This window comes from Brachyhypopomus gauderio, unplaced genomic scaffold (assembly GCF_052324685.1).
Source record: "Brachyhypopomus gauderio isolate BG-103 unplaced genomic scaffold, BGAUD_0.2 sc90, whole genome shotgun sequence".
NCBI lineage: Eukaryota > Metazoa > Chordata > Actinopteri > Gymnotiformes > Hypopomidae > Brachyhypopomus > Brachyhypopomus gauderio.
This window is the reverse complement of record NW_027506911.1, coordinates 1,036,901-1,052,500: the sequence shown is the minus strand read 5'-3', so window position 1 is coordinate 1,052,500 and position 15,600 is coordinate 1,036,901. Positions and strand designations below refer to the sequence as shown.

General features: G+C 42.6%; 1 protein-coding gene across 1 annotated transcript in view; it reads right to left on the bottom strand.

The window, feature by feature from the left end:
* The window catches only part of LOC143493621 (NACHT, LRR and PYD domains-containing protein 3-like), a 16,075-nt gene extending 1,082 nt beyond the window's left edge, over positions 1-14,993 (bottom strand). The window contains exons 1-8 of the mRNA XM_076992149.1: positions 14,289-14,993; positions 12,997-13,051; positions 12,124-12,328; positions 9,565-11,338; positions 5,144-5,314; positions 4,680-4,850; positions 3,658-3,831; positions 162-208 (exon numbers count right to left, since the gene is read on the bottom strand). Coding sequence (XP_076848264.1) covers positions 162-208; positions 3,658-3,831; positions 4,680-4,850; positions 5,144-5,314; positions 9,565-11,338; positions 12,124-12,328; positions 12,997-13,051; positions 14,289-14,374 — 2,683 coding nt within the window. The 5' untranslated portion in view covers positions 14,375-14,993. The remainder of the gene's footprint in view (positions 1-161; positions 209-3,657; positions 3,832-4,679; positions 4,851-5,143; positions 5,315-9,564; positions 11,339-12,123; positions 12,329-12,996; positions 13,052-14,288) is intronic.
* Positions 14,994-15,600: the final 607 nt, after the last annotated feature.

The following is a 15,600-nucleotide window of genomic DNA, read 5'->3' as shown; positions in this document are numbered from 1 at the left end:
TTTGTGTGTGTATGTGTGTGTGTGTATATCTGTGTGTGTGAGTGTGTGTGTGTATATATGTGTGTGTGTGTATATGTGTGTGTGTGTGTGAATAAATGTATGTGTGTGTGTGTGTGTACGTGTGTGAGTGTGTGTGTATTAACTACATAACTGCTGCTTACATTTTCTTAGTCCTGGTTTGAGACTGATCTTCCCTGCATGATCCACCCTAAAGAACACACACACACACACACACACACAGTTATTTTTTATTCTGAAGGCTGTGTCCTGAGAGAAATATAGAAATAGAGGAAGAAAGCTCTATTACTCACACACAAACATGCACCTAGATAACTGAACTGTCTGTCCCACACACACACACATACCTCTATAGCAGACCTGGGCAAACTACGACCCGCGGGCCACATCCGGCCCGTTGTGCGTCCCTGTCCGGCCCGCGAGAGGCCAATCATAAATGAAACAAATATCTATGCCGTGCGTGTAACACAACTGTGACGCTTTTATTTTGAAAGCGCTACGTTTGTGTTAATTCCGTGTGGACGTACGTGCGTGTGTGTGAGCTGTGCCTGAAGTAGAAACACTGTAGTGATTAGCGACAAGTTAAGGCTGAATTTATACTTTCACGAGTGAACGTAGCGCGCGACTCCACACACCTCCGCGAGCGGCAGAACATTTACGTGACCAATTTTAATGTTGCATTGTGTTCCAGGTTTGAAAAGTGTTCGAACTTAGGCTAAAGTACGTGAAATTGTAACTGTATTTCGATTCACAACAAATAGCTGACTGAACAGGGGGGTATTCCAGAACGCGGATTCAGTGACGAAACCGGGTAAGTAAACTCAGAGTTAACGAAAACTCAGGGTTTTCCGAAATGACGTAATCGCGGTGGCTCCACCCGCCTTGCGCGCTGTCGATTCGCGCGCCGCACTTCAGCGCAATGAACAAAGTCATGTTTGCAGGGTTCATACACCTTTACAAAGTGGAAATAAAGCACTTGTACGTCACTTTAAAGGTCCATTTCAATATTTCCCAGCATGTTAAACTTAATGAAGTTAAATATTTATACATATACTCGAAATGATTCGAAATAATTCGCTTTTTTATCACATTATTTAATGGTTGTTTATTTTCAAAACGCCCAATCTTAACGTCTTCACGTTCTCTCATGTTTCATCCTGGAATTACAAGAGGCTCGTATTTGTTAACGTAATACAAGAAAACTGTTCATTCAGATGGCTATTTGTTGTGAAACTAAGTAGTTACAATTTCAAACATTTTCAAGTATTTAGCCTAAATTCCAGCACTTTTCAAATCTGAAACAAAAAACAACATTAAAATTGGTCAGGTAAATGTTCCCCTGTTTTTGAAGGATACTTCTTTATACTAACACACATCGTTTCGGACAACACTGCACAGAATATGACACGCCAAGTATAAACGCCTCCGCTGATAGCGGAAGTTTGCGCGAGGTGGGCGGAGCCACCGCGATGATGTCATTTTCGTTTGTGTGGCCCTCTGACACAATTCAGGTTTCTCGTGTGGCCCCTTGAAAAATTAATTGCCCACCCCTGCTCTATAGGGTCTAAACTTCACAGATTACATTCACTGCCTTGTGTGTGGAGTCAAAACCTTTAAAGATTATTCCAGGATCAATAATTAACTATACTGATAGGCTAATGATAAAAGTAGGTGTGTCCGGGGTACAGCTCTCTGTCTCGCAGCAAACTTTAAGGCAACCAATTAAAGAGCTTCTCCAGATCACATGCTTGACAAAAGTTTAAGGACCTACATAGACACCCATTAGTCCAGCGCCCCACACACAGGAAGTATACGGTACACATATAATGTCACAGACATTCAGTGGACAAAAGGAGAAGGTGAGACTCCACTTCGAACTGAGAGACTCCACGGACCCGGCAATTCGAGCTGCCAACCCTCAGATTCGCACTGGACGGAAGTGGAATGCATCCCAAGCAGTTGACCAGGCAGTGGAACGGCTGAAGCACCAGGAGATCGTTGGTGCTACACAGTTGGGCAAATCTGGTCTGGGATGGGCAGTAGCACCAAAGAGCTGGTCCAAAGCGACCAGGAAGGAGAGGAAGGATCTTGTGATCTCTGAAGTTGCTAAGATGGAGGAGGAAACATACAAGATTACAGCAGTGAGCCAGCAACAGCAAGGCAGATGGACTACTTGGGAGACTGTGCTAAATAGAACCATCACTTGGGCTGATTTGTGGAGAACTCCCCAGGCAAGACTGAGCTTTCGGATTAGGGCCACATACGAAACCTTACCGAGCCCCCGGAACCTTCTCACCTGGTTTGGCACAGAAGAACATGGCCATCTCTGTAGTTTCCCAAGTCCAACCCTAAAGCACATCCTCTCCGGAAGCAAGACAGCGCTGTCACAGGGAAGGTACAGGTGGCAGCATGACAAGGTCCTGCGCAAGCTTGCAGAGATCCTGGAAGCCCGCAGACAGCAGGTAAACCGGTCAGCAAGCCTACCCACCTCCCCGATGTGGATCCAGTTTACCAGGCCAGGGACGACAGCACGGCGCAGCACGGGGATCGAGCGGTCGCTCCTGTCGCTAGGAAGTGAGTGGCAGTTGGCAGCCGACCTTAGCCGCCAACTGAAATTCCCAGCAGAGATTACTATAACATCCTTGCGCCCAGACATCGTGCTCTGGTCAGCACCTGCCAAAGCCGTCGTCATGGTAGAGCTGACAGTCCCATGGGAGGAGCACATGGAGTCCTCGTACGAACGGAAGAAGGACAAGTACGCAGAGCTGGCAGCAACGTGCTCACAAGCTGAGTGGAGACCATTCATCTTCCCAGTGGAGGTCGGATGCAGAGGCTTCACTGGGACATCCACACAGAGGCTACTGAAAACTCTGGGTGTCACAGGCCCTAACAGGAGGTGAGCTATTCACAATCCTGCAGAAGAGGGTGAGGAAGGGAGCTTCTGGCTGTGGCTCAGAAAGAAGGATGGCACATGGGGGAAAGAAGCTCTTGAGGGAGACGTTCTGGTATGTGGTCAGTACTTGTGCTTGATTCAGGGAGATGGACGTCCCTGACATGCACAGTCCCCTGCGACTCATTCCACACACAACAATAATAACGCTGGGGTCAGAGAGTGGGGTGAATATGGATCCTTCAGCAGGCTGCAGGGGGCGGCAGGGAGACGTCCCTGTCGCTGCTCCACCACCCAGAGATGTTCTGGGGGATAATGGAGTGAAACATCAGTGAAGGGTGCCCCCCCCAGCTGACGACCCTGCAGCTCACACAATGGCACCGTCGATGGTGCGTCAGGCAGCAATGCCAAGCAGGTGTGACCACCTGTGCTTACATCTAGATAGAATTATTATCTTTTTTTAAATGTACGATAATTGTCAGTGTTACTAGTTTCATAATACTTTTGCAATATATAATTTACATAAGTTCATATGTCTAAGTAACATTTTTTATCTGGATAATTTGATGAGGGCGGCACCCCAGCGCCCCCTACTGATGAGCTGCCTCTGGTGTCATGTATGATACTGTATGTATTTTAGGAATAAGACCATGTGTGTGTCATGTGTGCTGTTTCTATGTATGACATTGTTCTTCACACATTTGGAGTGTGTGTTCACACACAGGGTGTTTAAGGGGATTCCTACATACCTGAGTGTGTCCAATCTACAGTGGGGATCCTCCAGTCTAGCAGAGAGCAGCTTCACTCCTGAGTCTCCTGGGTGGTTGTAAGTCAGATCCAGTTCTTTCAGGTGGGAGGGGTTTGAACTCAGAGCTGAAGCCAGAGAAGAACAGCCTTCCTCTGTGACCAAACAACCAGACAATCTGCAGAAAGGAGGGAAAAAGAAGGAGAAAGACAGTGAGGGAGATGCATTTGTAGAGCAGCCAGTATGGGGCGCTAGAGAGGCCAGTAACTAAAGTGGAGGCTTCACCCTGTGCTTTATAATAAACTACTGACATGGTGAGGTCTCATATCCATTCCTCACATATGATCCTACACCACCAATCACCCTCCACAATATTAAACCTAATAATCCTAACCTGTTTAGTTCTGAACTTTGATATAATGTTGTCAAATGTGTGTGCACAAGCACTGAAAATGTGGGATTTTCATTACATGTCATTTTATTATTGGGGTATTTGTCATATGTGTAAATGAAATATTAAGATATATGTATATATATATATATATATATATATATATAAATTTTTTTTATTATATATAAATATAAGATATTGCTACATTTTCTTTCACAGTACTGTGGTTGTGGACGTCTGGATTTGGAACATTAATAAGACACTTGGGGCACAGCTGTTTTACAAGCTGTGTGTTTCAGTCAGGTCTGTGTAGGAGTGTGTCTGTTCAGCGGTGTGTAGGAGTGTGTGTTTCCATAAATACGCACATACATTTGGACAAGGACTCAGTCAATGAAATGTAGTTCATGTATTTAAATTTTACAGTTTTGCAATATTTGGAATAAAGAAAAAAAGCCTGAAATTGTCTTGCATTTCATTGTGGTAGGATTTTTTATAGTGTACTCAAAGAAAGTTTATTATTTTTAATAGGAAATTGACGTTTTAAAAGTACATAAATATTTTAAAATGTATTAAAACCCTGTAGTGTCACCACACTTCACTGTTTCCATTCCAGATTAAATTGACAGAAAACTCACCTGAGAATCTCCAGTTTACAGTTTGAACTCTTCAGTCCAGCACAGAGCTGCTCCACTCCTGAATCTTTTAGGTCATTGTTATTAATCTCCAGCTGTTTCAGTGAGTTTTCTGTTTGTAGAACTGATGTGAGAGATTTGCAAGTATCCTCAGTGAGACCACAGAGAGACAGTCTGTAAAGGAGTAAATACAGTACAAAATACAGATCAATCAGATGATGCTGGATTCCAGAATGTAAACTGCTGATTAAATTTAACAGGAAATATTTGGAATAAAGAAAAAAGCCTGAAATTGTCTTGCATTTCCTTGTGGTAGGATTTTTTATAGTGTACTCAAAGAAAGTTTATTATTTTTAAAAGGAAATTGACGTTTTAAAAGTACATAAATATTTTAAAATGTATTAAAACCCTGTAGTGTCACCACACTTTACTGTTTCCATTCCAGATTAAATTGACAGAAAACTCACCTGAGAATCTCCAGTTTACAGTTTGAACTCTTCAGTCCAGCACAGAGCTGCTCCACTCCTGAATCTTTTAGGTTATTATTATTAATCTCCAGCTCTTTCAGTGAGTTTTCTGTTTGTAGAACTGATGTGAGAGATTTGCAAGACTCCTCAGTGAGACCACAGCCAGACAGTCTGTAAAGGAGTAAATACAGTACAAAATGTAGATCAATCAGATGATGCTGGATTCCAGAATGTGAACTGCTGATTAAATTATCCTCTGTATCTGTCATGCAGCTCAACCCTGGAGACTGCAACTCCCAGAATGCCCCACGTCGTCTGACCCGTTCCTCCCCCCCTTAGTACTAGTTCACACCTGGTTCTCATCATAGGCTATTATATATTTCAGGACACTCACTAAACTCTTTCTGAAGTATTGCTGACATTTTGAAAGCATACATAACGTTTTTTTCCTGCATTCTATTCTCTTCATGGTTTAACCCAGTTTGTCTAGTTCACTGCTCTCCTGGATTCTCCCTTTTTGTACCTCTGACTGTTTTTTCTTCTTTTTGTGTATACATGACCTGGACTGGTTTTCTGACATTGCCTTTGGATTACATCTGGATCTCTCTGCCCAGTTGTTGCCTCCATTTACTTCAATAAACAAAGTGTGTTTCAGTCTGTGTGCGTCTGCGATTAATATGTAGGCTCTATGTAGGAGTGTGTGTCTGTTTGTGTGTGTGTGTGTGTGTGTGTGTGTGTGTGTGTTCATGTAGTTAACTTTAACAGGAAATATTTGGAATGAAGTAATAAAACTTCCTCCACCTCCACCCCCCATCTTTGGAGGACAAATTTGTTTTTATGTACAGATCAAATGATAACAATTCTACGGAGCCCTTAAGGTGACATCATGTAAAAAATATAATAACGCGTGGCCACAACTTACTAACACGTGCCAACGACTTACTAACACGTGGCCACGACTTACTAACGCGTGCCAACGAGATATTTAAGGCGTGGGAACGAGATAATTAACGCGTGGGAACGAGATCATTAAGGCGTGGGAACGAGATACTAGTGTCGCCTTTCACGTGCGGCAACAAAGTTAATTTTTTCACAGCAAAGCAAGCAGATCCCAGGGAGGGGATGTGCACTAACTGCCTGCCCAAGGAAGGTAAACCTGGCTTTATATAAAGTAATACTTAATTATCTTGTTCGCATGCGTTAATTATCTCGTTCGCACGCGTTAATTATCTCGTTCGCACACGTTAGTAAGTCGTGACCACGCGTTATTATTTTTTTACATGATGTCACCTTACGGGCTCGGTACAATTCTATATATTACAGTGCAATAGTGATAACAATCTTCTTAGGTGGACCATAAGAAGATAGAATATAGAAAAGAGGAGAAGAGAAAAGAGGGGGAGAGAAAATAAAAAGGGAAAAGACAGAAAAAAGGGGAGAAGTAACCACAGGGGAGCAGCCGGGAGAGGACCGGGCACGACAAGCCCCAGACCCAGAACCAGCTGTCCTCACACATACACTCAAAATATTTACATTCACCCCCTTATATACACCCCTACATACATACATACACACCCTTATATACACCCTCATTATGTATACACCTACACACATCCATATACACATACATACACACACACACACTCACCCACATATATACACCCACACGCACATATACATCCACACAAACATACACTCCCACACACATTCACCCACACCCATATAGTAAGTAAGTAAGTAAGTAAGTAAAATGTATTTATATAGCACTTCTCACAGGCACAAGCCACAAAGTGTTTTACAACAGAAAATAAAATAAAATAAAATAACAAAATAAAAACACAAAAACACACACTATAAAACAGAAATGAAATACAGTGCACAAGGACAAGGGCTGCAACCTCCACCACTAACTAAATGCCTGCGTAAAAAGGAGAGTCTTTAGCTGTTTTTTAAAAGTATCCACAGAGTCAGCTGATCTTAAATGTGGAGGAAGTGTGTTCCACAGTTTTGGAGCAACCACCTTAAATGCTCAGTCTCCACGAGTCTTTAGACGTGAGCGTGGCACAGACAGTAAACTCAGGTTGTTTGACCTGAGTGATCGCGATGAAGTGCAGGAGTGGAGCAGGTCAGCGACATACATAGGAGCTGTGTTGTGTAGTGCTCTGTATGTCAAAGTTAAAATCTTGAACTGGATCCTGAAATCTACAGGAAGCCAGTGCAAGGATTTTAAAATGGGTGTTATGTGAGACCGTCTGCTTGACTTGGTCAGTAACCTCGCTGCAGCGTTTTGAATTATCTGTAAACGTCCACGAGCTGACACACTGAGAGATGAAAACAAGGCATTACAGTAGTCTATGCGAGATGAAATAAACGCATGGATTAGCATCTCTAGATCTGCTGTTGAAACCATAGATCTCAGTTTACTGATATTTCTCAAGTGGAAGAAACAGGATCTTGACAGCTGTTTAAGATGAGAATCAAATGCTAAAGACTGATCGAAAATAACTCCCAGATTTCGGAGACTAGAGTGGACAGCAGAGGAAAGAAACCCAAGATTTTACTTAATTGTTTGATTAAGCCTTTCGGGAGCAATGATCAATACCTCAGTCTTGTTGTCATTTAGCTGTAGGAAGTTATTTGAGGTCCATTCTCTGATTGATTGAAGACAATCTAATAGCCTAGACAAACTATGAACCTCACTTGGTTTAAAAGAGAAATAAAGCTGAATATCATCAGCAAATAAATGATAAGAAATATTTAAATTATTTAAAATCTGCTCCAAAGGTAACATGTACAAAGAAAACAACAAAGGCCCTAAAACTGAACCCTGTGGAACCCCACAGGTTAATGGGGTTACCTCAGACGTGTAATCTCCCATTGTAACTGAGAAACTTCTCCCAGACAGATAAGAAATAAACCAATCAAGTGCTGTTCCAGATATGCCCACCCAGTCACGTAACCTATTTATCAGTATTTCATGATCGATGGTATCAAACGCAGAACTGAGATCCAGCAGCACCAACACAGAGCAGTCACCGACATCAGCAGACATTAAAAGATCATTTGAGACCCTCAGGAGAGCAGTCTCTGTAGAATGCCTCTTCCGAAACCCAGATTGTAAAGAGTCGTAGCAATTGTGATTTTCCAAAACTGTAATCAGTTGGTTTGCCACCACCTTCTCTAAGATTTTGTATAAGAAAGGAAGCTTAGATATAGGCCTATAGTTCTTAAGCACAGTCTGGTCTAAATTTGATTTCTTTAAAAGAGGCTGAACAGTGGCGTGTTTAAAATAAGAAGGAAAGCAACCTGTTAACAGTGAGGAATTTACAATGGCCAATATAGCAGGGACAACGGTAGGTAAGACCTTCAACAATAATGAAGAGGGTATCACATCCACTGAGCTACTTGATGGCTTTAGCCTCACAATGACATCCAGCAGATCTGCTAAGCTGATAGGCTGAAAGGAATCCAAAACAGTAAGAGAAGGTGGGCGGCTAGAAGAGGAAACACCCGCCACTGGCTTAATGCTGGACCTAATGTCCATGACCTTCTCCACAAAAAATGCATGAAACCTATTACAGTCATTGACTGAAAGACATGGCAGTGCTACAGGAGGTGGAGCTACAATGTTGTTTATGGTATTAAATAAAATCTTTGGGTTACACTCTTACGGACATGTATACACCCACAAATGTACTTACACATTCACCCCAATATATACACACACACTCATATATACCCCCCTCCCCACCCCAACACGTACACATTCATCCACCTATACAAAAAGAGACAAAGACAAAGACACACATTCATCCAAACTAACACACCCTCCATGGTGGGGGCAAATGGCTGGACCAGCAAGGATCGGCAGCAGGCAGGGCCCCAGCACGGGGTCGGGCGGTCCCAGACACCGGGCCCCGCCACCCAGCCCCGCAGGGGAGGCCAGCCACTCCGCTGAGGGCCAGCACCTGCTACCCCCGCACCAAGGGCCCCACACCCCAGAGCACAGAGGCAGCGCCCCCCTTCCCCCCCTCCCCTTTTTAAAAGGAAATGGACTTTTTAAAAGGACATACATCTTTGTCTTATCTTAATATTTGTCATGGTAGGCCGGCCCAGATCAATGTTCATTTTTTATATTGGGGTATTTGTCATATGTGTATGTGAAATTAAAAGATATTACCACAAGAAAAGTGTCCTGATAAATAACCTCATCAAGTGGTGTCAGTATCTTGTGAAATTGTTCTTGGGTCTCTCTTCTTTTCTCTCTCTTTTTTTCTATCTCTTTTTAATGCAGGTGCTCTACTCTTCTCTCTCAAATCTTCTTTCTGTTTTTAATGTAGGGCCTCTCTACCCTTCTCTCTCTAAATTTCTCTCACTCTCTTTTTCATGTCCACTGTGAATCTCTGAATGAAAATACTCACATGACTTTTCTGGATGCTTTGATCACTGGCAGCAGTCTCAGTAGACATTCCTCTAATGGGACATTGCTCAGGTCAAACTCATCCCGCTCCTCTTCTGAGTTCAGCAACACAAACACCAGAGCTGACCACTGAGCAGGAGAGAGCCTGTCTTCACGGAGACGAGTGTCACCTCCTCTGCTCAGGTATGTTTGGACTTCCTGTACTAGAGAATGATCATTCAGTTCATTCAGACAGTGGAAGAGATTGATGAATTTCTCTGAAGAGGGATTCTCCCTGATCTTCTTCTTGATGTACCTGAACGTTTCCTCTTTGCAGTGAAAGCTGCTTCCTGTCTGTGTCAGTAGACCTCGTAAGAGAGTCTGATTGGACTCCAGTGAGAGACCCAGAAGGAAGCGGAGGAAAAGGTCCAGGTGTCCATTCTGACTCTGTAAGGCCTTGTCCACTGCACTGTTGAGGAAGTCAGACAATGTGTTTTTGACCAATCCAGGTTGTTGCTGTTTCAGCACATTCGTGTTGGTGGAGATGAAGGTAATAAATACATATAAAGCAGCCAGAAACTCATAAACACTCAGATGTACAAAGCTGAACACCTTCCCCAGCTGTAGACCAAACTCCTCTCTGAAGATCTGAGTGCACATTCCTGAATACACTGACATTTCTCTGACATCAATGCCACTGTTTCTCAGGTCGTCCTCATCGAAGATCAGGTTGCCTTTATCCAGCTGTTGGAAAGCCAGTTTTCCCAGTGCCAAATGTTTTCTAGTTTGTTGAGGGTCAGTGTCACTTTTCTGTTCATACTTTTGGTCCTTGTGTTTGATGTGAAAGATCAGGAAGTGTGTGTACATCTGAGTCAGAGTCTTGGGGATCTCTCCACTCTCTGCTTCACCCAACATCCTCTCTAGAACAGTGGCTGCAATCCAACAGAAGACTGGAATGTGACACATGATGTAGAGACTTCTTGATGACTTCATGTGTGAGATGATTCTATTGGCCAGACTCTGGTCTCTGATTCTCTTCCTGAAGTACTCCTCTTTCTGAGGACCACTGAACCCTCGTACCTCTGTTACCTGGTCAACACTCTCAGGAGGGATCTGATTGGCTGCTGCTGGTCGAGAGGTTATCCAGAGGAGAGCAGAGGGAAGCAGATTCCCCTTGATGAGGTTTGTCAGCAGCACATCCACTGAGGTCGACTCTGTTACATCCCACACACTGTCATTGTTCTGGAAATCTAGAGGAAGACGACACTCATCCAGACCATCAAAGATGAACAGAATTTTGTAGTGTTTATAGTGAGTTGGTTTTAATTCACGTGTTTCTGGAAAAAAACAATGAAGAAGCTGCACCAGACTGAGCTTTTTCTCCTTCATCAAATTCAGCTCCCTAAAAGGAAGTGGAAATATGAAGAGAACATCCTGATTTACATTTCCTTCAGACCAGTCCAGTATGAACTTCTGCACTGAGACTGTTTTACCAATTCCAGCCACTCCTTTAGTCAGCACAGTTCTGATGACTTTGTCTTGTCCTGGTAAGGGTCTAAAGATGTCACTGCATTTGATGGGTGTCTCCTGTGTTGCTGGTCTCCTAGATGTTGTCTCAATCTGTCTCACCTCATGTTCATTATTGACCTCTCCACTCCCTCCCTCTGTGATGTAGAGCTCTGTGTAGATCACATTCAGAAGTGTTGTGGTTCCATGCTGTGAGATTCCTTCATTAATTTTCTGACATTTTTTCCTCAGTTTGGATTTGAGTTTTCTGTAGCAAGCAGGGACCAGTTCTGATAAAGAGGAAGACAACACCACACATGTTAATGTCCTTAGGATAAATCATAACAGACTCATCACAGGAAATACAAGAAAATACATCATTATTACAGTCCCCCAGGGGGCTGTGGATTCCTGTGGAGAGTACACTTCTCGCTGGTGTGTGATTGGTTGTGTAAGACTTGTGTTAAAATTGTAAAGCGACCTTGAGTATCTTGAAAGGCGCTATATAAATTGAACATTAATTCATCACTATGAATAGATTTTTAGTCCCCATAGATTGGCCATGATACATTCAGGAAATTGAAATACTGTAAGTGTTAAATTAGAGGATGGTTAAAGTGTCTGGGTATCAATAATGACATGGATAACACATGTGTTGATGGAGGAAGTCATTACACCCGCTGAAATTCCACCACACACACTGGTAACTGTCACCTGACTGAGGAGACCTACAACTAGCAGACTGGACATCTGAGAGACTATGGAGGGAAATAGAAAACACACATGTGTATGATATCATGAGACAGTGACCTGTGGTCAAATCTGATTGGTCAAATCTCAGTTCTAAAGAATAACAATGTATCCTCAAAACTTCAACATTCTACAATCACATGACAACAGTGATAAATGTAGGAGAGTCTTGAGTCTGCACCTGAGCAGACTACACTGAAGGGAGGTCAACTGAGGACAGACCAACACTGATTTAAGATCCTCATTGTGAACTGAGATTCACCAACAGTGTCCTCCCTCTGAAGTAATAAAGTGATGTTATGATGTCATGACCCAGAGCTCTTACTGGTCTCTAGTGTGTTAGCGAAGTCTGTCTGGTTCATGTTCCTCAGGACGTGCAGTGTGATCTTCATCGCCCCCTCTCTGACACTGCTCTGATCCTCCTCATTCTCCACCTGTCTCTCAGTGCATGCTGGGTAATCTGGACTCAGTAGATTCTTGAATCTCTTCAGCTCATTTTTCACCAGAGAGATGATTTTGTGCTCCAGCTCCTGAATAAACAGTATCAGTAAAACTACAGTGTTACAGACAGATGATTATAACACAGGATAATCCATTAAACACAAGAGAGGACTGAACTGAGAGGAACTGGGTGGTCCTGTGAACATTATGGCTTAAATACAAAACGTACAAAAGTTTAAGTACAAATGTCAATATATATAATATGTTATATTATAATATAATAAATATAAAGTTTCAATTGTAGGTAGTTTTATAAAGTTTTATAAATGATCTGTGATGTAAACACTAATGATAAGACCCTTCTCCCACACACACAATAAACACAATCCACATACACAGAATACAACCACAGAGCTCAAGCAAGAACATAATACAATATCTCCCAATACAAGAAAAACCACAGAATAAGAGAATCAACAGAGCTTAAATAGGACAGACTAACAAGAGAAGTCAACTGTGAAGAGGTGGGACTGATAATCTCAGGGTGGAGTTACTGAATGGAAGGAGGGACAGACAGGCATGAAAAACACATGGGAAGTATAAACAGGGAAAGGCTGGGCAGGGCTAGAGGGACCAAACAGACAGATTGACAGGAGAGGGTGGAGCTCAGCATGACACCCTACACACACACACACACACACACACACACACACACACACACACACACATATACACACACACACACACACACACACACCTTGAATACTGACTCCAGTTTGTCTTTAGAAATCGTTACAGGTTTCTTTTGGGCACTGTGGACAAACAGAACAACAACTTGAATGCAAAATCTACATTTTATAGACATGAATTCATATATATGTTACATTCATGACTACATGTTACATTCATGAATACATGTTATATTCAGGTACATGATGATGATGATGATGATACATGTGTAATAACCCAACACACTTGAACATGTCACGGTTCACTGGACTCCCAGACTGAGGGACACTGAACCCAAATGCTGTAGTGACAGTAGAACCAACACAGAGAACCTGCACCTGACTTTAACTCTGGTGATGTAGAATAATGTTTATGTGAATAGTGCCTCACTTTATTAGAAACACCTTGTACCGGTACACACTAGACACTTTATTAGAAACACCTTGTACCGGTACACACTAGACACTTTATTAGAAACACGTTGTACTGGTACACACTAGACACTTTATTAGAAAAAACTTGCAGTTCTGAATCAGTCTAGTTCTTGTATTTCTCATCGTGTTTACTCTCGTAATGGTGATTCAAATTGTAATCCTGTTCTCCACAAACTAAATACAATAGTTTGACTTCAATAAATACTGTTGTGATTTTGGGTTTTTTGCGTAGCAATTAACACATGCTTTGTTTATTCTTTTAACATAATACAGAAGCGAAATGTAACCACTGTTTAAAAGAAGTGAAGTGTAATCATTGTTTAGGGTAGAAGTAAAATGTAACCACTGTCTAAGATGTGTCCGAGCTGTGAACCCTGGGAGAGGATGTTATGAAACCACACTGTAGAGTGAGATCTAAAAAGCAGAAGGCGTAGGCCTGATTGTGCCGACGTTGGGGAAATATGAATTTACAGCATCTTCATGAATGGTGGCCTCTTGCCGGCCTATCAGTCCATACACAGGAACCATATGTCCATGTTGGGATTGCAGAGAAGAAAGAGAAGTATTGTATGCTTGAAGAACAATACTATGTAAGGTATGGAAGAGCTGAGCGTTTGGGGGCGGAGAAATCATATATAAAGACGGCATGTACGAACACTTGTTGGGTCTCTGATGTAAATGTTAGAATGTGAGATCCCCAGAGATATCTCTGTTTTAATAAAGGCCTTTTTGTTATTGCTATAATTTTGGTATGGTGGTTCCTGCTATCTCCTTCCCATCAAACGAACATGCTGGGCTAAAGTGGTAGGTAGAAGTTTAAAGCCCTCAACAATACATATTTAGAAGTGAATGTTTTGTTAAAAACTGTCACTAATGTATCACTCACTGTAGGTCAGAGGTCACAGGTCCACTGCTAAAGTTAAGAGGCTCATCCTTGTACATGTTACTCTTCATAGACACACAGCTAGTCATGATGATTGGACATAATGGTGGAAGAATCTAAAGCAGATATGTAAATAGAGTAGGAGGGGCAATGTGTATCTGATTAGAATATGTCACGGTAGGCCGGTCCAGCTCCTCAGGGGATCCGCCCACTTCACAACACTCCACCTCCCGTTTACTCCATAGATCACAAGCCCCGCCTACTGATCAGTTCTCTTCATTCCTGCACCTGTCACTCATTTCCAGTCGCCCTCTTTATCCGTTAAAGGTCAAGATTGAGTGACTCTCTTCAGAGTTCAGAGCGCTATCCGCTCCTCTGATCCCTTGCATTTAAACTGCATTTAACTGCTTTGAGTTGTGCTGTGTCTATGATGGAAATGGACATTAAAGTCGACCCAGCACCACCTCCTGTGTCTGCTGCATCTGTCACCTCGTTACAGAATATACCGTATGAATAAACATTAGTGCTCCTCTGAGCCCTGGAGACTTTCATGTTGGGGAGAGACTCAACTGTACACCAACGTTGATCTACAATAAAGTGGGACCTGTTATTCTCATCAAGTGATCTTGGAGTCTGTCTTCTTTATTTTATTACTCTGTTCTTTATTTGTTTAAGGATAATTCAGTGGTACTGGCTTTAATGTGGGACTAAGGAACCACAAATATTTACTCGCTCCACACATACGCAAGAACTGAGAAGGGAGAGAGAGAGGAAAATGTGGAAAATGAAGACTTAAAATACTTTGTCTGATTAAAGAATCTGTGTGTAATGTGTCACTCACTGTGGGTCAGGGGTCACAGGCCCACTGCTGAAGGCAAGAGGCTGATGCATGGACCAGTCACTCTTCATAGACACACAGCTGGGTACTTAAGATGATTCACTCTTCATAGACACACAGCTGGGTACTGGAGATGATTCACTCTTCATAGACACACAGCTGGGTACTGGAGATGATTCACTCTTCATAGACACACAGCTGAGTACTTGAGATGATTCACTCTTCATTAACACACAGCTGGGTAATGGAGATGCTGCTCTCTTCACCCTGATGAAGATGAGGAAAGTGTTGAGTAATTACATCCTTCACTACATCTCATTTATCCTGAATATTCCCTCTTCCTGTTTCCTCAGATTAAGTGCTGATGTAAAGCTCCTCACTTTGGGTCAGAGGTTCCTCCTCCACTGCTGGAGTTATGAGGCTCCATCATGGAGTTGTTCCTCTTCACACACACACAGCTGGACACTGGAGATGCTG